General features: G+C 43.6%; 1 protein-coding gene across 4 annotated transcripts in view; it reads right to left on the bottom strand.

Annotated features, from left to right (window-relative positions):
• The window catches only part of LOC144720564 (pro-neuregulin-1, membrane-bound isoform-like), a 492307-nt gene that overhangs the window by 292817 nt on the left and 174869 nt on the right, over positions 1-24621 (bottom strand). For 3 of the 4 annotated variants that reach the window (XM_078597371.1, XM_078597375.1, XM_078597374.1), the window contains exon 1: positions 361-621. The exons of the other annotated variant lie outside the window; for it this stretch is intronic. In XM_078597371.1, coding sequence (XP_078453497.1) covers positions 361-451 — 91 coding nt within the window. In that variant the 5' untranslated portion in view covers positions 452-621. Of the gene's footprint in view, positions 1-360; positions 622-24621 lie in introns of those variants that run through there. 4 annotated transcript variants of the gene reach the window in all.

Here is a 24621-nt window from a genome sequence, read left to right as displayed (position 1 = left end):
GAGACCGCCACTGAAGATAACTATTGGTTCTGTTCATACATGTTCCAAGCTTTAAATTATCATGTTATTACATGGTTCATTTACGGCAAATATTGTAATATACAAATTGGCATAAAAAATTTAGCTTTTAATACTTCATTAAAAAAAAACCCAGCAACCCCACGAAGCTAGCATACCTCTGTCATTGCTTCCTTGATCACGAGACATAAACACATCGCAAGATTTACATCGCTGCAATTAATCGCGAGCTAAAGCGTGAATGAGGAAATAGTTGGCAATTGAGCGCGTGTGAGAAAAGTCCACTTCGTTACCACTTAACACTTCACCGAATAAAAAGTACGTCCACGAAGCCATACATACGTTGAGCATCCTGATCAGTTCCTTCTTCAATACGCTTCCCTGTGCCTTCCTTTTTCTTCTTCTCGTTTCTCGCTTTCTTTTGCTCGGACATCGTGAACAGACTTGAGAGTCGAAGCCAAAATAACACCACCACCACCACCAAAAATCACCAAACCCCTTCACGAAGAGGGGTGGGTGGGTGGGGGGGCAACTCAAATGGTAGTCCGCGAATCTCGAGAAAAGCTGCAGTACAGTACGTGTTTGGCTGGCTGCCTGGCGGCTATGAGTCCGACTGACAATGCAACATACAAACGCACACATAAAACAACGGAAAGCAAGAAACGCCCACCCCCATGTCTCAGCTGATCACAGGTTGCGACATGATGTCTACGGCTGCAAGGTGGGTGGAGAAAGGCGAGAGGGAGGAGTTAATAAAAAATAATATAACACTCACAGCTTTTGTAAAAGTTAGGACGAGATGAAATCCACGCAAACACCACCAACAACAAACGACATCCAAACGTCCCCCCGCGTAGCCAACACAGATTGTCGGGCTGAGTTCTATCAGCGAGCGCCTACTGAGGCTGACATGGGCACGTCATGGGGTGAATGTGGTCACCAGCATGCGTGTCCACCATGGAGTTCACAGTGATCATGTTTTCACTTGAAATAAAACACTCATTTAAGGCTGAGCCAGCCTTGGGAATCCCAGGACCAATTTCTGAAATACAAAGACAAAAGATCTCGCCATATAGCCTCTAGAGACTGTTGGGGCAAGTGCTGGTAGGGAGTACCTATTCAGGCTGGCACAACGCAAAAGGGTGTGGTGACGAAAACCACATGCAAGCCACCTTTGTCTCCCCAGTAGGGATGTTTACACATCATACAAGGTGTTCACTTGTGGCTGAGTTGACCAGGGGGAGGCCCAAGAACAGTTGACACACCACTCGCCACTAACGTCAACCATGGCCATATATCGAATTGAGGTCGCCGGGTTCATAGTGCAGTGAATTAACCACCTGCACCTCCGCTCCCACTCTAAAATCACACACGCACACGCACTATTGAGTCTATAAAGCTCATTTGACTACAATTTAATGTGGTAATGACCAGTACATGACATTCTGAAAGCTAAGTAGCCAATATAGTTTATTGAATCACTGGCTAAAACTCATCAAATGCAATTGGCATGCACACATGATCTCCGAAAGAAATATATTCTCGCTAAAGTTTTTTAGGTCACATGTTGCACATCTATTTTGCATGGTGTATATATTGTATAATTACTACGTGTAGAGTGTGTTCTCCAGATCTGTCTTCAATGTTTTTTGGAAGTTTGTTTAGCATTGGGAAGAAAAAAACATTTTTTAATATCTTATTGGAAAGCACATGAACAATGTATTTAGAACACATTTTATGGTATATTCATGTAATTCCTTTCTGAAGCAAAAAAAACTGAACAAATCCATGCTTGAGTAGTTTCCTTAAATTTCCTCATATAGTTTTCCTAAATGTGAAATTTAATGGAAAAATATTTCACAATTGGACCTGGCAATACAATACAAGATCATTTAGTGCCAAAAATGTGGACATTTTAGCCAAAAACAACCATTAAAAATTCAGCAATGGCACACATTCAGATATTGCACACATAACTCTACTGATCTGAAAATAATGGAGCTGGGATCTGTTCAAGTCATTGTGAAATTGGGATTCATGGGAATATGCAATTGACAGTTAATGTGAATGCAACAAAAATAGCAGTGTTTTTCAGCACTTGCTCGACCCATCGCATTAATGTGATTCAAACTCATGGTGTCTCCTCTTAGTGAAGTAAGTGGGTGTTTCAATTGGGTCACAATTTATATAAATTAATGGTCGCCACCTTTTTGCAAAGACCAAATTCTGACGTATCTTTCAGTCAGCACTCGGCCTGCCGTGACTGTGCAGTTGACCGGAATAAAGTCGAACAAAATGCCACCAGATTTCGCTACAGGTGCCACTTTCTTGACTGCCCGGGTCAAACTGGGACAGTTCGGGTCAAACCAGGACAGGTGGCATCCTTAGGGTGCACTGATTGAATCTATTGATGGATAACGGCCTCCCAATGCTGTCAATCATGGGTGTTGTTTGACCGACCATACTTGTCCACGCTCGTCGATGCTACTTGGTGAAGGTGGCACCGAAGACCAATTCGGATATGAGTTGCCACTGATGGTAGCTGTGGCCATGAATCAAGCTCAGAGTTCACAGTGGAGCGCTCTAAACACTGCACCACCACTTCACAATTTGAATGATGTTTTATGAATTTCATACAGTGCTCTCTATATAGAGAAGTGTGTAAAAATAGCAATGTTCATTTTAAAAATAAAATATTTTTTTACATGTTATAATGAGCTTCCCAAATTATAAAATGAACATTGTCAATAAGGAAGCCACAAAATAGGTTTGTAGATGATTCCGAGCCAGGGAGTGCTCTGCATGGGGAAAAAAACTCAAACACTCATCAAAACGCTGCCTTAAAAGAAAACAAAACATAATCAGCAACGTTTCAGGCAATGGTCCTTCTTTGGAGAAGATGTGTGCTTTGATGTACTATAAAGGAGAGCCACTGCCCCAAATGTCGCTGATTACATTAATACAATTAATTTAAGGCCACTAGCGTGTTGCGTTGTCTTGTTTGTTAATTGTGATGCCAATGCATCACCAAATTATCAGCATGGAAAGCTCATCTAATTATAATCGCTATCACATGCAACGTACTTCTCTGTATTAATAGTTGTGCACTAAGCCTTACACGTGCTCGCTATAGTCGCACAGGCAGTAGAGCGCGCCGTTCACCCATCGGAAAGTTGCGAGGGGGTTGACTCTGCTCATTCATCACTCCGGGGTCGATAAAATTAGTACTACTTTGTGGGGAAGTCAACAGTGATTGTGCTATAAAGAATCTCAACCCCCATAACATGAATGTGGAATTTCCACCATTGGCTCAGGGCTGCAATCAGAATATGGACGCCGCCTAAATGCTAATTTTAGCAAGAATTACATTTGGATTGTTTGACACGTAGGCATTCAGAAGACATGCCTTAAAAGGTAATCACGTCAATGCATAGCTCACCGATATGCTTTCAGCTTGCATCATGTTATTCAGCGTGATATCTGACGTTTCTCTCCAAAGGCTTCTTCAGGGATGTGCAGTGAAACGTCAGACACCGTGCTGAGCAACGTGTGTTACAACCCCAGACGCATCAGAGGGATGTTACGGCACAATTTCGAAAACCTACGCATTGGCGTTACTATGCATGTGCCAATCCAATTTAATTTCAGATGATTAAAGTGCATTATGATCTCCCAGTATGGCAGTGGTATAAATGGGTACAAGAACACTTCGTACTCCCAGTCTTCCCAAAACGTCTGGCTACTCTGCAAAAATCGACCAAAGTTCCATTTAGCGGAGGCCATTCCACCTATGCAGTACTGTATTCCCTCGTTATTCACGAACTTGCAAATCCGCGATTTTGGCTATCCGCAAATCGCTACCTGGAACCCTACGCAACTGCACCGAGAGAGAGAGACAGAGAGAAAATGAAAGTGATGAGATAAAGTGATGAGAAAGAATGTGATGCCAGAAAGTGATGATATAAAAGTGAGGTTTCCGTAGGGAAATATCATTAACCGCAAAAATGTGCCATGCACGAGCATCTGCGGTACGTGTGTGGCCCCGGTGTGCACACTGGGTGGTTTCATTCCGGGGGTTGGAGCAATCCTTAAAAAGGCATAGGACAGAACAAAGACAAAGATCCCCCGTATAGCCTTATCAGACTGTTGGGGCAAGCGCTGTTAGCGAACACCTATGAAGGCGGCACGGCACACGATTGGTGGCCGGCACCACGCTCGACCGCCTTTGTCTCCCCAGTGGCGATGTTTTTGCACACCGCACCAGGTACTCATTTGAGGCTGAGTCGACGTTGGGGAGCCCCAGGACCGGTTCAGATAATCGTCACCGGTGTTGGCCATGAGCAGGAACTGAACTCGGGTCGCCTGCTTCGTAGCGCGGCGCAGCGCTCACCGCCACTACACTACCGCACCCCAAAACAGCACAGAGCAGAGCGCAGGTAGTGGCTCACACCTGGGCACGCGCGCCCTGTGGATACCCCTGTGGCGGGGGGCGGCGGGGGTGGGGGGCCTACGCAGGCGTGCAGAAATAACCACAGCGTCCCCCCATTTCTACTCGGGGCATTAAGCGATGCGGTTACTTGAGCTGTGTTCACCGCTGCTGCCAAAACACAAAAGTGTAGGACGTCAGTTAGTGTGTGTGTAGGCATCGCTCGTGGCAAGAGATGCTGCTGCCCTCCCGACCGCTGGGAATGTACAGCACTTCTTCTTGGTTCTTTCGGTAAAGTCACGTAGAATGGAAATAATAAAATAAAACATAATAAAATAATTCTCACGACGTTTCGGCCACTACGCAAGCAGCCGTCCTCAGGTGAAGAACGATTCAGACGCTGTCTTCCCGACAGACCTGTTCTTCACCTGAGGACGGCTGCTTGCGTTGTGGCCGAAACGTCGTGAGAATGATTTTATTATGTTTTATTTTATTATTTTATTATTTCCATTCTACGTGACTTTACCGAAAGAACCAAGAAGATGAATGAATCCCTGCAGTCACGAAAGCTTTAAATCGAAATGTACAGCACTTGTTAATTTATTTATTGTTTTCCCCATTAAATACAAAAGCACCCGTTGGAGTATAACGAACGTTTGAATTGTCAAGCGCGCCAAGCAGATTTCGAATGATGTATCTTAATGTATTTGCTGTAACGCAAGACATTTTTCTACACGTGTGCTTTTTTGCGCCTTCCAAAAAAAAAGGATGTTCCAGTGGACTTAACTGAGATAGGAAGTTACTTGAGAATGTAAAAACATTGCAGTGATGTGAGAATGACTACCACGCAGTTTCCATGAATGGTTATTTTATTATCTCATGTACACGTACGAGTGGTGTTTACTACAAGAAACGCCAGGTTTTACAGCAGTGAATGGGTCATGATCGCGACACGCCCATGGGTTTTACAAACTAATTTCGAGCAAACTTCGCACACGTGGCATGTATAAATGACCTACTGAAAAAAAGGATTATAAACTTTATTTTTTATTAATTTTTATTTCATTTTTTACCTACGTGACTTTACCGAAAGAACTAAGAGTATGAATCCTTGCAGTCACGAACGCTTCAAATCTAGGATTATAAATGACTTCATGAACGCACCTTGGAGGAGCAGCAGGTGAAATTAGAAAGAGTACGCAAAATGTGAAGGGCAAAACGTTGCTCTGTTTCATAAATAAACTGACGGCGTGTACTCGCATTACGAATACTCACCTAGAAAATTAATGCACTTCAGAGCGCACCAAACATAGCAAAGTGTTTGTCGAATTGAAATAATCTTTTTCACGGAACACAAAAAAACACAAGCACTGACATTAGAGAAGGCTGGACGGCAGAAACAACAATGCCGATAGAATGTAAAGGCATTCCACGGGGCTCTTGACGTAACGCGCGGTGATTGAAGACTGCAAAGTTTTCAGAGGGGCGCTCTCAGATTCTTTCAGAGCCACACTCTGGCTTTGTCTAACTGACGTCACTCATCAAAGAGTCGCAGACAACAACGACGACGACGACGACAACAACAACAACAAAACCCACCGTTCTGAGGCTCAATGGCAGTACGCGCAGACGTCGATCAGCAACAACAAAGAAAACACGCTTCTTAGCGTGTTAACATAAACATGGTCCTTCAGCAGTATTCAAGGCATATGTCGACAAACTAGACGTGTTTTTCTTTGTTTAAATCCCTCAGTACATAAACAGTCAAAATGTACACCGAAATCGTGATTCTCGTAATGTTTTACTGGGGCAGTGATTGCCGGGGTTCTTGCACTGCCATAAGAACCCTCTCACCTGAGTTTGATTCCTGGCCATGGATCAAATGAGTGGCGAGTGTTATTTAAACTGACCCTGGTCGCACACAGCACGATGCCGCTCCCAACCGCACACATTCACCAACCTATGCTCCTCTGTCGTGGTGAAATATGGAAGAAAAGAAACCATCAAGCCCAGAGACCGACGACACTGAGGGGAGGCATTCATCAGGCAGTTGGTGAGAAAGGGCTGGAGATCATTATAGTTGTTGTTATTTATTCAGAGGGTGAGGATGCTACCCTGATGTCATAATCACCGGCTCAATTTCCCGGGGCGCGACATTTGAAACACACCGTGCACGTTTCTTAAGTCCACCCTTCCTCCGTTCACTAAGCGGTCAACACAAGTGGGAGACTATAGGTCGTCTAGAGGCAGACACGTCATGTGCGGATGGTTGTAAAGTGTGGAGACTTCCACCTCGTCCAAGATATCTGGCCAGTGTGAGAGTCCTTGAAATATTTGTTTCCAGAGAGGTTCTCTTTAACTGCCTCTAGTGGAGGCCCTTCCGCCGGCAGTGACGCAAGCAAGCAATTGCAGGCCTGCTCCTTCACCTTCACCCACGTCTCAAGATTCTTTCCAACTCAACAGAAACGAATGTCCTTCAAAGGAATCCTCCACTTTGAAACGTTTAGACTTAACATTTAACCTTAAGAAGCACCCGCTGACAGAATTACAAGCGCATCAAAGGGATAAATACTATGTAAGATAATTAGGAGGCATTTAAAGGCTTATATGCAATGTGAGTATTAGCCATGAGAGTTCACATGGCTCACGTTAATCTCACTCAACCACGATACACTTGATTAGAACGTTGCAGGTTTACCGAGCAGTGGCAATAAATCACTCTTGGGAACTTTTATATCAGACCCGATGGCTAGGGCCGGTACCTATTTTTATCCAAGAGTAAACATTCTTAGTTATTTAAGACATTTTAAACAATGTCACTATAAATGTATTGTAACACAGTGCAACCCACTCTTATTTATGACCCTATAACCCACGATTTAGAATTATCCGCGGGAGTTGTAGGGTCCGTGATGAGTGTGCACGTATGTTGAACTTATTTGTACTGTACGTAGCCAACCGTGCTGATCAGGAAGGACAACAAACCAAACACAAAAATCAGTTCTGAAGAAATTAGTTATCAGTCACGATTTTAAAGTGCATAGCTCCAATGGCTTGCTAATATCAGAACGAAGAGCGTTCCAGACGGCTGCATTAAACACAACAGCATCCTGAATGTCATCATATATTGTCATCATTATCATCAGTAGCCATGACATATCCTCTGCTAACCAAAGGTGGGAACACGCCCAATATTTACGTCCGCTGTGGAGATGGAGTGAGCTTGTGTACAGAAACTAGATGGATAGATTGTCATCGTCTTCATTATTCTCGATCGTCATCACTATCCTTGGTAAATGTATCCCATAGGTGGCGTAACCATCCTCATCTCTTCACCAACATTTCTATCATCATATGGCTTTACTCGTACTGAATTCCACCACGAGGGAAGCGCAGGCCCACGTCATCATTATCCTTGGTTGCCTTTCTAATTCCCAGTCCAGTAAACCACTTCGGTGGCAGTGACTGGCAAGAGCGATACCCTGAGAGTCATTGTCATTTATCATCGAAAGCAGTAACAGTGGTATTTTGACCCCTTTTCCTGACGACGACCGCTTGTGTTGCGATCGAAGCGTCGTGTGTTTTTATTTGTATTTTTATTCTTATTTTTTTTCACTTTATTATTAGTCTTTTTCTATCTACGTGACTTTACCGATAGAACCAAAGAAGACAGTAACAGTGGTGTCAGTAAAAGATAAGACGAGCAAGGTGCATCCCTGCAATTAATTGCTCATGCCACTGTTGGCAAAAGGGCCTCCACTAGAGGGAGCTCTAAAGCACTCCCTCGAGACGGTATTTGGCCTACTCTGCCACACTTGCCAGACATCTTGAAAAATGTGCGAGTACCCACACTTTACCCCTCCACATCTAACTAAATGTGGTGTACCCACGTGTAGTGTAATAGCGCGCCGGCCGGTGAACAGCAGCGGCAACTGGGGTGGACATGTAGTACACAAGCCGGTGAGGGTGTGCACAGTGTGGGCAGAGGGGAGGAACTAGGGCAAGGGTCACAGAGGACCCCGTCTAGAGGCCCCTGGAACCTGCCCGCGGGTTCGAGAAGGGAGGCGCGGTCAGGGCGGAGCCAGGCCGCGCTGGGAGCATAAAAGGAGCCGAGAGCGGGGGGCTCAGGGCTGTCGGTTCTGGGAGTGGACTCGTCTCGTCGTCACTGTCGGCTCGTCGGCGTCGTCGCTGAACGTCTCCGCTAGACACTGCGCTACGAAGGAGAGTAGTTGACTATCTCAGTCAGCGCCGTCAGCGTTAGACGGCTGGTGTTATGTCGAGGCTAGGCTGAGCTACTGTGGAGTGTGGACGAGACCGTGAAAGTTGTTAATAAAGAAGGTGCCTCTGAGAAACTCGGTCTCTGAATCGTTGACACTACGCATGTATGCTGCTGGGAAAACAGAGGTCAAGGTAAACGTGCCCATTCTGACGGCAGGAACCGGATGAATTGAGCACCTCACTGGGCTGTGGCAATGCCATAATCAGTGGACACCATGGAAATAAATGGGGAACAATTAGCACGGTTGGCTACGTATGGTGTGAAAGAAGTTCAACACCCATACATACATACATTAGCACCTTTCCATGGCTTTTTTCACAATTGTCATCGTATCCATGACATCAGAGATAATAGGAAGGCTGATCTGCAGATAAAAGGAACAATCGCAGATATGCCGGACCTTGCGGATATTAGGAGGGGTAGATAAGAGGGCTGCAGCCAAGAGAGGCTGCACTGTATGCCATGGCATCATGGTTTTGATCTTTGACGACGGCACAATCTACATACATACAATGAAAGTGCATTGCTGTTGCAATCCTTCATTTTAATATGAAAATGTTGGTCTTTTGATCTGGAAGTAATTTTATTTGGGATCACTGATCTATCAAAATAACTTTCCCAACACGAGCTAATTAATCAAAATCATACAAAGCATTCTGATTTTATCCCTGGAAATTCTCCAATTGTCTCGGATACATTTTTGGAACATTGAGAGAGGAAAAATACCTGAAAAGTTACTATTTCCCAGACTTTACAAATATTTAACTTTGGCACTTCTGTGTTTAAAGAAAACAAGTTCTCAAGAAGTAAATATTATTCATACCTTCATTGCTCTGAAATCCTGTGATCTGATTAAAAAAAACACAAGGTATCCAAAATATGAATGGGCTGCTCAGTGTTCAAGTGTCTAATCCGTTTTTTTCTGACAGCAGAGTCGTTTATTCCCAACTTCGTAATTATTTCATCACATTGTGTGTTGCCACATGTTTCAAGTGTTTTTTTTTCGTGCCTTCGACAGCTCCAAACGAAGGAGGGGAACCTGAACCAGGTGTGAACCATATATTTGCAAGCAAGCTTGTGATGAAGTCGCTAATAATTATTCAGCACTGGGAAACAGGAGCTTGGATAGCTCACAAAAAAAGACATAATACTGATAGAAGCAATGGGGGGGGGGGGGGGTCAGGGCATTCTGATGGTAGTTGTGGAATCTGCAGCTCCCTCGCGTGCGTGACCGAAACAAACAGTGGCACGCAAAGCAAACAGGGGTCTGTCAGGGGTGGCCCAGTCTCACACGCAACCCCGTGTCAAAGCGGGGGTAGGGTGGGGGTGCCGGCAAGGCGGGCAGAAGGGACGGAAAGAAAGGAGGCGGTGGAAAAGACAGAAAAAGAGAGAGAGAGAGAGAACCCATACAAACACATCGCTTCAAAGGTGCCGCCTTCCGGCAATTTTGGATGAGTAAACTCAGGTGGAGGGGGGGGGGGGAAGAAAAAAAGAGCACATGAAAAGACTTCTTTTGCTTTTTAAACTAAAAGGTCGCATGTTTGTTTCGGGGGCTCCTCTGACACAGACACAGTTATGTAGTCGAGTCTTAAAAATTCCAACAAATAAAACCTTACCCCCCCTCCCAGCCCATTGCAAAGCTAAGCGTTTTGACTGTGCAAACAACGCAGTGGGGAAATCCTCCAGGCAAACAAAGGACGACGACCCTCTCTGCATTATGATAATTCCTAATGTCTCTGTAAAGACGACTTCGACGCACTTGTCTTCCGATGGTTTTCGTTATTTATGAGCCACGTTCCCGCACTCGGACAGGCGCAGACCTCCACTGCAACAGCCCCGAGTCTCCCGTGCATCTCCCCCATTCCCGAACCTTCTCGCTGGCTCGAGACCGCTCGTTCTACCAGCTGACTCCACAGTCCTCTTACGTCACCTGGCCACGCTCCTATTCTCGAACATTCCCGTAGCCACCAGTCCCTTCGTACTGCAGGCTGACTCCCCTTGTCATTACCTCCCGTGGCCACTAGTCCGTTCGCACTGCAGGCTGACTCGCCTTGTCATTACCTCCCGTGGCCACTAGTCCATTCGCACTGCAGGCTGACTGCCCTTGTCATTACCTCCCGTGGCCACCAGTCCGTTCGCACTGCAGGCTGACTCCCCTGTCATTACCTCCCGTGGCCACCAGCCCGTTTGCACTGCAGGCTGACTCCCTTGTCATTACCTCCCGTGGCCACTAGTCCATTCGCACTGCAGGCTGACTCCCCTTGTCATTACCTCCCATGGCCACTAGTCCATTCGCACTGCAGGCTGACTCCCCTTGTCATTACCTCCCATGGCCACTAGTCCATTCGCACTGCAGGCTGACTCCCCTTGTCATTACCTCCCATGGCCACTAGTCCATTCGCACTGCAGGCTGACTCCCCTTGTCATTACCTCCCATGGCCACTAGTCCATTCGCACTGCAGGCTGGCTCCCCTTGTCATTACCTCCCGTGGCCACCAGCCCGTTTGCACTGCAGGCTGACTCCCTTGTCATTACCTCCCGTGGCCACTAGTCCATTCGCACTGCAGGCTGACTCCCCTTGTCATTACCTCCCATGGCCACTAGTCCATTCGCACTGCAGGCTGACTCCCCTTGTCATTACCTCCCATGGCCACTAGTCCATTCGCACTGCAGGCTGACTCCCCTTGTCATTACCTCCCATGGCCACTAGTCCATTCGCACTGCAGGCTGACTCCCCTTGTCATTACCTCCCATGGCCACTAGTCCATTCGCACTGCAGGCTGGCTCCCCTTGTCATTACCTCTCGTGGCCACTAGTCCATTCGCACTGCAGGCTGACTCCCCTTGTCATTACCTCTCGTGGCCACTAGTCCATTCGCACTGCAGGCTGACTCCCCTTGTCATTACCTCCCATGGCCACCAGTCCATTCGCACTGCAGGCTGACTCCCCTTGTCATTACCTCCCATGGCCACTAGTCCATTCGCACTGCAGGCTGACTCCCCTTGTCATTACCTCCCATGGCCACCAGTCCATTCGCACTGCAGGCTGACTCCGCTTGTCATTACCTCCCATGGCCACTAGTCCATTCGCACTGCAGGCTGGCTCCCCTTGTCATTACCTCCCGTCGCCACCAGTTCATTCGCACTGCAGGCTGACTCCCCTGTCATTACCTCTCGTGGCCACTAGTCCATTCGCACTGCAGGCTGTCTCCCCTTGTCATTACCTCCCATGGCCACTAGTCCATTCGCACTGCAGGCTGACTCCCCTGTCATTACCTCTCGTGGCCACCAGTTCATTCGCACTGCAGACTGACTCCCCTTGTCATTACCTCCCATGGCCACTAGTCCATTCGCACTGCAGGCTGGCTCTACTGGCATTACATCTGTATGAATGTCCCCTATGTTGAGGCCAATAATGGTTGATGAAATTAAGCCATTTAAATTACCCGTTTCTGCGTTGCTTTCATGGGGTGCAGCAATGGAGAAAAGCAGTCATCGCATTGCACCGTGCAAGTCGGCATCAGTGGTGAGCGGTATCTGGACCAGTCCTGGACCATACTTCATCCAACCTGCATTGGCCAGCGGGGTGAGGTATGGTCAAACAACCGTTAAGAATGACACGGTACAAGGAGTCAATTCACTGAAAAGTGGATTTATATAATTACTTTAAAAGGTTATTCTCATTGCCTTAATGACACATTTATGAATATTGTTTGGAAGTGTTGGCCAAAAATTACTCACCCTACTGTTGTGGAATATGGTAGTCGATCTCTCCGTTAATTAGATATTCCAATGATCCTTGATTCAAGCGTGCTGTTCATGCTGCTGATATTGCCCATCGCAACTCCGATTTGCACGGTTGGCTACGTACGATGTGACAGAAGTTCAACATACACACATAGAGCAATGTAAAAAAAAAGTGGTGCACAGGTGCAGTAAAAATGGTCCAGGGCTCAAATCAAGCATATCCAATCCAGCTAAACCGAATGATTGATGGTTTTACATACATTGTAAAATAACTGTGTTGTATGCTACCAATCACTGCTCTCAGGGACATTTGGCATGGCTTAGTGTTGTGTCTTATGTACCGTCAACATTGAACAGCTTTCAGATCTGTCCCAACCACGTTCAGCAACAAAACTTATTAAAACGACACATCATGTTTTGTTGCACGGCACGTGTAATTCCCAGCAGCTGCAAATTTGTACTCCAAGGACTAAATTATTGTGGCTAATTTCAAGCAAATTAAATTTGATCGGTAAAAGCTATATTTCAAAATGATAATACTGTACAAATTAAAATAATATATAATTGTGTTTGACATTCAGATTTATTGTTAACGTGCATAACCGCAATATAGATTTTTGACTTATTAAAATAAACAATTGTAAAAATCCTTCAATGTCAATATAATTACACTAATTAAAAAAAAACTCCATAATTCCCGGCACTCATTGTTTCCTTTTAAATCCAGCATGAGCACACTTGAATTTCGTAGAAACACAGCTGGTTGAGGTTTAGAAGTTCATGAATACTCTTAGCTTCTGATTAAATCAACAGACGACGGTTTACGTTTGGTGCTGTTTAAACAACATTGTATTGATAAACAAAAGTGGATGCTTCAATTCAATAAACATCTCCAGCAAGTTTTCACTTCCTCTATGACTGTTTTATTACAAGTCCAGCGATCACAAAATGTAAAGAGGAACACATCTGTAGAAGTATGTTCAGTTTGCGTGATGCACGGTTGTTACGTGTTTTTTTCACTGTAAGCTGCGATAGAATTTAGAGATTGAATGTATTCGAAATTATTTTTAATGTCTGCCAATCGCTAATGCCTATTTGTAAGGATAAGTGTGTGCGTTTCTTATGTTGGATTCAGTCAAGTGACCAACTGTCAGCAATCTTCGAGGAGGAACAAGGTTGCAATGTCCCCTGCTGCTGTTAAATAAATATTTGAAGATGGGCTCATAATTGGGGTGGCAGCCAAGGAACGGAACTTGCCTTCGAAGCCATCAACCGAGGAGATGGATGGAATGAGCTCATGCGCAGGTGCCTTGGTGGATCAGTACGTAGCGGGATCGTGAGCGAGAGAAAGCGAGGGCATGGTGAGCCCTTCATCCCGCAGCGGATTGATCTTGGATAATTATGATGATGAGCAACACGAACCAATCTTCCGCATGGAACGAGGTCGCGATGTTCCGCTGCCGTTAGGTAAATGTAAAAAAAATGATGCAGTCATCGCTTAAAAGCTTCTTTGGAGTACGCGAACATAACTTCCTAAAATTACGCTGAATGCAAATGATGAATGGGCAGGGTGGTCGTGCTATTTGTCAAAATTGTAGGCTTGTCAAGACCGCTAAATCAGCATGACTGTTGGTGTAATCTGCATCAGAGTGGCAACAAAGTAATATGTATTTTAAAAAAAATATGCACACCATTTGTGACAATTAAAAAGAAACCCCATTAAATTTCGATTTAAAGCTTTCGTGACTGCAGGGATTCATCTTCTTGGTTCTTTCGGTAAAGTCACGTAGAATGGAAATAATACAATAATAAAAAATAAAACATAACAAAATAATTCTCACGACGTTTCGGCCACAATGCAAGCAGCCGTCCTCAGGTGATGAACAGGTCTGTCGAGAAGAACAGGTCTGTCGAAAAGACTGTCTTCCCGACAGACCTGTTCTTCACCTGAGGACGGCTGCTTGCGTTGTGGTCGAAACGTCGTGATAATTATTTTATTATGTTTTATTTTTTATTATTTTATTATTTCCATTCTACGTGACTTTACCGAAAGAACCAAGAAGAAGAAACCCCATTGTCAGCGGCAGCAGCCGTGATCTGTCCACTGCTGGATGAAGGCCTCCCCGAGCCGCCACCGTCTCTCACGGTCTTGCTGTGGAGCAATCGACCGAACGCCAGCACATGAGTCGATCTCACTGCTCCATCTCCACTGTGATGGACCTCCCTTCAGGCACGTTTCCTCAATCAGCTGCCACTCTATCATTAGTCTGATCAACAGCCATAATACTCTCGACATGTCCTTCCCAAGCCCACGACTCTCCTTCTTATTCACACTCAATACGATGTCTCCAATACGTGTCTGTTATCTGATCCAAGTGATCTTCCTGTTTCTCAATGTGATTCAAAGCATGCGCCTCGCTATGCTTGTTTGCGTGTTGTTCAGCTTCATTTCCATTTCATATTAGTATTAAGAAACTCCTTATATGACTGTATTCTTAACCTAAAGAACGTGTCTCTCTTTCAGCAATAATACATTTGAACAACTTAGAGGCAGTGGCACACCTAGCTGGTGCACAGGCATTGCAATTGCACCAAAGCTCATGGGCCGCAGTGGTCCAGGTACTGGGCTACGAAGGGAGGGGGTAATTGGTCAGGTGGCCCCATTTGATGCCCCACACCATTGCCCATGAAAAATATGTCACGTCGCTGCTTAGCGGTTCTGAATCTGGTGACCCGAGTTCAAATCCTCGCTCAATCCTCGCTCGAGCAAACATCAGTGGCGAGTAACATCTGAAACTATCCTGTGTGCCACCCCCCAGCCTCCATTGCTTCATCGAATCGCATTGACATGTGTGGTGAAAAATGGTCGAGATTGGTAAAAAAACAAACTAATAACTGACACGTTGTTGGGAAGACTTAATCCAGCAGTGGATTAATGAAGGGCTTTACATCGTACAATTTTACAAGCTATATATGGAAAGGTTATACACTTTTCTCATAACATAGTTTGCGTACTCTGACGGATTTATATTCATGTATATTGTGCAGCCACTGAAATTCAGTACAATGTATATCTATTACTAAGAGCTATCATGTGACAGTGTCGAGATGATGTTACAGTAACTGTGTGTATAAGTCTACCATGGTTTTAAACAGCACTTTCTCTCAATGCACTATGTCAACATTGACTCGCAAGCATATATGCTATCCGGAAGAACAAAAATAGACGATAAAAGCTTTAATTGTGTAAACGATTGCAGGTGCCACTATCCGTGCTTCTTTAGCGGGTGTCCACATACGCACAGAGACCACTTCTGTCAATCGCCACGCTGCACTTTGTCATGGCGGGGGCTATCTGACCATACTTCACCACACCGGCCAGTGCGTGTTGGTGAAGGCAGAGAGCGTCGATGCTGGAGCACAGTGACACACTTCGCCGCCCTCTGCTGCTCACAACATCGCCCCACAAGCAAGCCCCCCCATGACAAATTGTTTGTGCAACGTGGTCGCCTGTCCAATCCCTATCCGGGCTTACTTCCAATATCTGACAAGATGGGGCACGTTCCAGGTGGTTTGGCCATGGGCAGAGAAGGAAGGTGTTGCACTGACAAAATGAAATAAAAAATGTCATTCATGATTTGAAAAATATAACACACGTGCTATGTTGTCTCATTTGTGTCTGACCTGGCTGGGCATACTGATGGTTTGCTTGATGTTACGAAGGGCATATTGTATTTAACACCTCCAAGCACATGGAGGAGGGGAAGGGAGGGAATTAAATGTCCTTCTATCTGGCACCTAACTGTCACCTCCTTCACACAATTTAAATCAAAATTCGATCCAGAAGCAGGAAAATAATTGACTCGGAGACACGAAAGCTACCGCTTACCCGACTGTGATAAGTGCGCACTGAACAAGTATTCTTACATTTTTAAGATGCTTCTTCTGGTAACAATTCACTAAATGATTTACTAGTCTGGCTGCAAGTAATTTGTTTTTTGTTCACAAACTTTACCCAACTCTGTGTTTATAGTAACACATGCCGCAAAATTCCTGGACATGGGCGTAACATAGTATGTTTAACCAGAAGGCTGTAAAGACTTGAAAGCTTAAATACCTTAAAGTCTTCAAAATTAAAAGAGAAAAAGAGTGCACGCAGCGATAATGATCTGCATTTGCATGGATATTAAAAAAAGTAAAAAGGTAAAAAAAAACTATAGTAACAATCTTTGACAACTACATCTGTGCACACCTTCCACTCTCGGTGTGTTAAGGCTAAGTATCTCTAAATGATCTTTATTCGCGTTAAATAACCGACACATATTAAGGCTTCAAAAAGAGGATGCTTAAACGTGTGTTTTTTACTTTGTTTTCTGATTTGCACCATTACAGTAAGTGTGCAATGATGCAAACATACGAAGTTAATACAGCATAAGAGAAGTAACAAATGTGTGGAAAGCCAAGACAGAGCCACATACCTGAGACACCTACGCATTGTGTGTGGTTGGACAGGAATGCTCATCCATTCATTGAATTAACCAGACAACGCACTGCCTCAATAACCCGCATGCTACACTCACCCCTGGGATTACCACACGCACGACAACACATGGAACGGTGCCCAAGGTAAAACTAAATTCATGTAGGAGGTTATACCTTGGTGTAACCTTCTACATGAATTTACTGGTACTGGGGTATTTTTTGTGTGTGCATGAAGATAACTGAAATAGTTTTGTGATGTCTCAGTCAGGGACAAGCAAGCAAGCCCGAAAGCCCTGAAACAAGTGAGGATTTGTAAAGTGCCATGTTAGATATACAGTTCTTAAAAATACTTGAATTGTTTTTTAATCCATAATATAGGTTTTGTTTTTGGGTTAGATCGTGTAAATATAAATGTGTCGTTAAACCCGCCACCACCCGACCACGACCAATTCGTAAGGTTTCTTGCGTTGACAGAACGTGGCCAATTCGTTACTCGCACAGCACACCGGTGTGTTAGAGAGGAAATCCACAACATTTATCCACAACATCAACATTTACAATCTGAGTACGACGTTTCGCCAGCAATTACAACTGACATAATCAAATATATAACTCTTTGGTTCTTTTGGTAAAGTCACGTAGATGAAAAAAAAAAATTAAAATATTATTTTTACTTTTTTATTTTTCATCTACGTGACTTTACCGAAAGAACCAACGAGTATGGATCCTTGCAGTCACGAAAACTTTAAATCTAGAATAATCAAATCTGGCTATCCACCTGATGATGCTAGTTGTATTTATTGGCGAAACGTCGTACTCAGATTGTAAATGTTGTGGATTTGCTCTCCAACACTCCAGTGTGCTGCACTAGTGACGAATTGGTGTGTTCTGTTTACGTGACAAACCTTACTCATTGGCTGTGACGGGTGGTGCCGGGTTTAATGACACATTTATATGAACGCGATCTAACCCCCCAAAAAAACTATATTATGGATGATATTGGTCGCGAAAGCCTACGTGTCAAACTTATTTGTAATACCTGCATGCAAGCTGCAGTAAAAAAAGCAATTTCTAGGAAGCCTAAGCTTTTATTGAAATATGTAATTAAAAAAAAATTAATTAAACGGAAACTGTGATAGTATTATTTGGCTATTAAGACGCTATGGAAAGTAAGATGCACTCCAAATGTATGCACGGTGTCAATAAATTTCGACAAATCTGATCTCTCTCTCACGTACTGGATTATAAGACGCACACCCAAAGTTTACGTTATACTCCAAGTGAATAAAAGGGTGAAAATCCAGATAATATTATCAAATGGACACGTTTACATTGATGGTTATTCCAAGCATCAAGAGATACACTTTTCGGGGCTTATTACGAGGAGAGAAAAATAAAGTAATAAAAAGCATTCACAACAAAGTGTATAACCAATTGCCTCAGCTGTAAAACTGTCAGCAATTGAGTAAAACAATTCGTTTTCCTCCACGCTAAAAACACCACCAGCGTTTACCGCTTTGATAATTGTTTTCATTCATTTTTGTTTTATACCATTCCGCACATCTCAATATTGCCATAAACCTGTGAAGTATCCATTAAATTATACCAACTAACCTTTTCACACGTAAATAAAGCATTCTTACTCATAATGTTGTATCAACATTCCGCTAAAGGTCACTGTGTACTGAAGGCTTTGGAAATGGATGAGAAATAGTTTTCACCATGATTCCCGTGCGCGTGTGCTTTCTGAAAGATTTCTGCTGGACGCTTAAATTTTAAAGGAATGATATTGTACGTTCCCGTTAGACTTCATAGTGGTTATTACTGGATAATATTATGGTCACAGGTTTAGTCATGGTAATGCCACTGGGATGGAATGGGGTTTCATAGATAAGCCGCAATAATCCTAAACCCTGAACAGAGATTAAAGCTCTAATACTTTTATTTCTGTGAAGATTTGTCAGTTATTTGACTTGGGGAGGTAGGAGGGAGATTTTCTACCCCTTTCGCACAAAAGCTGCTGCTGAATTCGACTTAAATACTTTGCTTTGTAGTCTAAAATTACTTAGTTTAAATTCTGACCCAAAACAGTGCCAGCTTGGTAGACTGAGGTTTTGAAATGCTCAAAGAAAGTTTCAATGCTTATTGTCAGATAAACAACACCTTTGACCTACAGAGTAAATAAACTTTGGTGGCTTACTATAACAAAGATAAAATAGATTAATGTTTTGCTCAAGACAACCATAATTGTTTAGTCAATCGTGTATGTCTATACATATGTCTGTGTGTATACATACATGGTATGAGATCACCACGCCATACCAGGTACTCATTTTAGACCAAGTCAATTTAACTGAAGGCTCAGACCACGATCAAATACTAATTGCCGGCGGCATGCATGGTCAACAATTGAACCTGGGTCAAGGGATCAGAGCACATTGCAATGCTACTCTTCACACACACAACATACATACACACCAGCAGTAGAGACGTACGTATGGTGTGGATCTATGGGGACCAGCAGTGCAGTGGTTAGCGCACAGAGCAACAACAAACCCAACAGCCCGAGTTTGGTTTCCGGCCATGGCTAACATCAGCGGCGATTACCTAAACCAGTCCTGAGCCTCCCCTAAGTCGACTTAGCCTTGAATGCATGCGGTATGTAAACATCAGCATTTGGGGAGACAAAGACGGCTGGGCACGGTGGTGATGGCTACACCACCTCCTAGTGTGCTACACGGTGGGGGGGGGGGTCGGATCTTTGTGTTTGTGTCTGAGTATCCGCATGTGCGCGAGTGCTATAAAGTCATAAAAAGTATAACAATTCCATACAAATTGAGTGCATTGAAAATGCGAATTTTCAACGTGCACAGGAACAAGGCGAGACATGTGGCAGGCCAGATCCAAACAATGTTAATGTAGCGTGTAAGAAACACGACCGGCACAGAGGGACCAACTTGCTGGCCACCCACAGCAGGGCCAGTCTGGGCATTCTCAGCAGAAAGTTGAATCTCGAACGCTGCCTCTGGTTATGTAAACGGAAGAGCAGCGGGCTCATCAGGATGCCAATTTGTAAAATGTTTATTTTCAGCCAATAAAAAATTACGCGACTCAATTGTTTCTGTCGATGGAAGAAAAAAAAAGGGCGAGGGCATGAAGATTAACGCTAAGAGTTTTCGAAAATAAGTAAAGGTGCAAGCTTGCAATCCTTTCTCACGCCAATGTTGCTGGCAGATGGGCCTGCAATAGAGGGAGCTCCAGAGAGCCAGTGTAGTTAATGTAAACATTATTTATAACAATTCACACAAAGGCCTAATTGGAATAATTGTATGAACAGAAGGCATTCTCAGGTGCAGAAAATATGAAATAATGTCACTTTTCTCATTCAAACATTGCACAGAGACTGCTTAATCGTTTTTTTTTATTAATCGGTTTCCAGATGGTATAAGCTTCAACTAACTTGCTTAAAATAATTATACGATATACGTGGACAGTTTCAATGGCCTGTTACACAGCGTATGAGTACGCGATTCTTAGCCCACACACAACTTGCATGAACGGAGTTCAATATTCAGTAAAAACAATGAGCAACTGGCACTTGTGCTGGGAGTGGCCTTAGCCGTTCAGCATTCATGGCTTAGAGGAATGTGTATAGCGTGCAAAGCTGTTCCGTCTCACCAGCAGAAAGCATTCACGTCCTCATCTCGTCAGCGCGAAGGTGGGAGAGTGCCGATTGCCCCCCCGGAGATTCTAGATGTTGACCATCGGTTTCCCAAATGTAACAATCAGGATCGTGGTGTGGTGACGAGGTCAACGAGGTATTTCTGCTTGCCGCTCGCGGGCTGCTGTGCTGGAACAAACTGTACGGCCTCATTCTATTTCAGGCCAAGCCCTCGTTAGCGACGCACGGACAATCCATGGTGTCAGACGACCCGAGTTCGCGCAAAGGTTTGTTTCGCTTTACAGAAGACCATAGGGTTCTGCGCAAGGCCCGTAGAAAGAATAACATTAGGAACGCTCCCCATTACCTGGGTTGTTTAAAAAAAAAAATACACGCAAGCATAACATAACATTGATTCATCTTCTTGGTTCTTTCGGTAAAGTCACGTAGAAGGGAAGTAATAATTATTATTATTGTATTATTTCCCTTCCATTCTACGTGATTAATTTTTATTATTGTATTATTTCCCTTCTACGTGACTTTACCGAAAGAACCAAGAAGTTGAATCCCTGCAGTCACGAAAGCTTTAAATCGAAATAAAATTGATTACGTGGGTTAGGTTTAGTTCGTGGAGAAAGACACACCGCAAGATCGCACACGTGTTGGTACAACTGGCTGCGTGGCCACAAAACAAATGCAGTTTTTTTTATTTTGAGTTGATTCACTGAAGCAAACGGTCTTGTCCAACAAATGTGCTGAAGTGGAATTACAATATCATTGGCATTCTTGTAAAACCAGGTGACTGACATTACAGGTGCCACTCTGCAATATGTGAACATGAGCATAATGTGCAATAAGTTACACTAAATGATGAGACATTTTAAAAATACATATGCCAATATATAACTCACGAAAGAAATGGTTCCAAAGTTTATGTCATAATAAAAATACAGACCATCATGACTGAAAGAATTAGTGATGGCTAAAAATATTAAAATTGGCATTACAATTGTTGATTCTATCCTTATAACAAATTGTTGCCCATTGAACAAACCTAGATTCATAATTATAATAACTTTAATAAAAAAACAGCCATATGCAATAAGACTTGTTTTTGTCCCACTCATTAGTTAAGCTCAGTATGAATATGAATTGCTTTAGGTCTCATGCAAGATCCTTTAAAACGTTTTCAACTTTGATCATCAGGAGACCAAGCAATTTGCCTAATTTTGAGAGTAATGCGAAAGCTGATATACATCTTCTTGGTTCTTTCGGTAAAGTCACGTAGAAGGGAAGTAATAAAATAATAAAAATAAAACAATAAAATAATTCTCACGACGTTTCGGCCACAACGCAAGCAGCCGTCCTCACGTGACTTTACCGAAAGAACCAAGAAGTTGAATCCCTGCAGTCACGAAAGCTTTAAATCGAACGCTGATATACAGTAGGCAAAAGGTCGTCACTGGTTACGAGTACAATATATATGTGAAGGTACATTGATTAATAAAAAAATCACGGCCATAATTCAAGATAAAGTACTCACTGATAAGACTGCGTTGTCCTTCCCCACACCTCCGATTAGCACGGTTGGCTACGTACGGTGCGAAAGAAGTTCAACATACATACAAGACAAAAACTGTTGATTGCAACGTTACACTGGGTGATAAATTATGCTAATGGTAGAACGGAAAATAACAAAGGCACCACAACATCAAGGAAAGGCCACGGAATGACCTGGATATCAGCTACATGGACCATGGAAAAGCCTCTGCCTGTGTCGACCTTTATCTCGGTGGCTTGAGAATTAATCCTGCTGATGATACGTGAATACTTTGCACGAAATTAGACCATTCCTTCGCCATGGTGGTCAGTGCAAGTTGGGTTCTGCCGAGTTTTGTTCGGCACAATGTCAGACGTTTCGCTCCACGTCCTGGAAGCTTCTTCAGAAATTGAATGGTTCCGTTCAGTTCCGACAGTTCCAGCACACGGAGCGAAACGTCGGGACATCGTGCTGAACAACACGAACAGAAAATGCTTTTGGAGAGCCGAACAGCACAACCACTATAACCTAATACAACAATACAACATATTTTACCACAATATTAATTTACAAAAAAAAAAACCTCCAGAACGTACAATTACATAAAATAAGGTAACATTTCGAATAATAGGTTTTTTTCAGAAGGTCAGGTATGACGAAGGACACATCTGAAGAATAGCAGCTCTGAAAAAGGACTGCCCTTAAAACAGATAATTATACACATCTTCAGTTATAAGGTAGTATTTTACCACGACTATTTCTAGACGATTCATTCCATTAAATGCGATACGCTGCAATTCACATGCGTCATATATCGGTGAAGTAAAGATGACCGTCGATCAGCAAAGGCAGAGAGCGTGATGCACGAGTGTAACGTGGAAGAATATAAATAAATATGCTGAAAAAACACTGATTAATTTACATTAACTATAACAGCAAAAAAAAATCCATCAGGGAGCGAATCACACCTTATCTGTATGCAAGATTGGTCAGGTTGTGGAAAGCCACAGCTGATGAAATTGCCTTGGCTGGAGGAAGTGACCTTGACAAAAAGAACCCCCTACGACACTAACAGCCACAGGCAGGTGCGATGCCACTTTTGACTTTTCACAGCCGAGTAAGTTGCAAATTGTGAATTGTGGCCCAGTGTGGCTTCGCTACCAGAAAAGCGTCGCGTTATTACAGTATACAAAACACGTCTAAAAATAGGCACGGGCTGATGGGAAATAAATTGTCACATATGGCATTGCTGGCTGCACCGCGTTCTGATTGTTTTAAATGAAAGCGGCCTGCACTTACAGATTGTGCGAGTGCGTGTGGAAATTACTGGACCTCTGCCATCAATATTAAACCCGTGCACGGGCTACCCTTAATTGAGATCGGCTGTGATATCAGGGGCTATGCAAACAAAATAAAATAAATTACTAAAATTAATCACAGGATTGAACTCAATTTACCCTTTTAGTGAACAAATTAACCATTATTTTCTCAACATGCCCATTTGTCTTGGGGACATTGATACAGCTGGAAACAATAGGAATTGCCCTAATTGAAAGCAATCTGTGAGCACAGCGTTGAGATGCGCGAGTCGTATCTAAATGCAGATGAGAGAAGGCTTTCGCATTTAGATTTTTGACACATGTCCTGTGAAAGTTAAATATATATAAAGGTGCAGTCCTGGACTCGCATGTTCATGCCACTACTGGTAAAGGGCCTCAACTAGAGGGAGTTCTTGAGCATCACGCTGGAGGGTCCTTTCGCCTACTATCCCATGCTGCCAAAACATATTTTGAAGACGATGGGATTACCCACACTTTTGCCCACCACACGTGACCTGCCCATCGACTGTGGTCTATCCATTTACGACTGCTTGGGTGGACAGAAGCTGTGGAATTTAAGAAACTTTGGCATTCTGTAATCTGCCGGTGCCAGGAGATTGCACCCGATCCGGTGACCTCTGGATTACAAATTCAGTCCGCTAACCATTAGCACCACGGTAGCATCCCTACGTGTCCTGTATATAGATTGATTGGTGCCGGTGTAACGCACTTTACGCTGCCATGTATCGAGGCTTGACTCCAAGGTGACGTGAAAGGTGATGGTATCCATGCTTACGATGTTCGCCTATATGAGTGCCGCGAAAATGTGCACTGGCTGGTGAAAGCTTTAGCAGAGGAGCCGACATCCATACGGATTGCTATATTCCGGGTAATCTATGTAACTTCGGTACTTATTTGCTCACGTCGTAAACTTTATGAAGTGTGCGCGTGAAGTGCATCTGTTTGGTGAACGTCGTATCGAAGTTGGGAGGCTGTAAGTTGGACATGAAAATGCGATTTGGCGGTAGTTTGTTTCGTTTTAATGTTATGTTTACCGAGCACATTTTTTCTTATCAACCTCTATACATAAAATAATATTATTTTATTTCTGTTATCATTTTTATAATTTTTAATATTTATTTATTTTTTT

Source organism: Lampetra planeri, chromosome 9 (genome assembly GCF_965212315.1).
Source record: "Lampetra planeri chromosome 9, kcLamPlan1.2.h2, whole genome shotgun sequence".
In the NCBI taxonomy this organism is placed as follows: Eukaryota; Metazoa; Chordata; class Hyperoartia; order Petromyzontiformes; family Petromyzontidae; genus Lampetra; species Lampetra planeri.
This window is presented reverse-complemented; position numbering and strand designations above follow the sequence as displayed.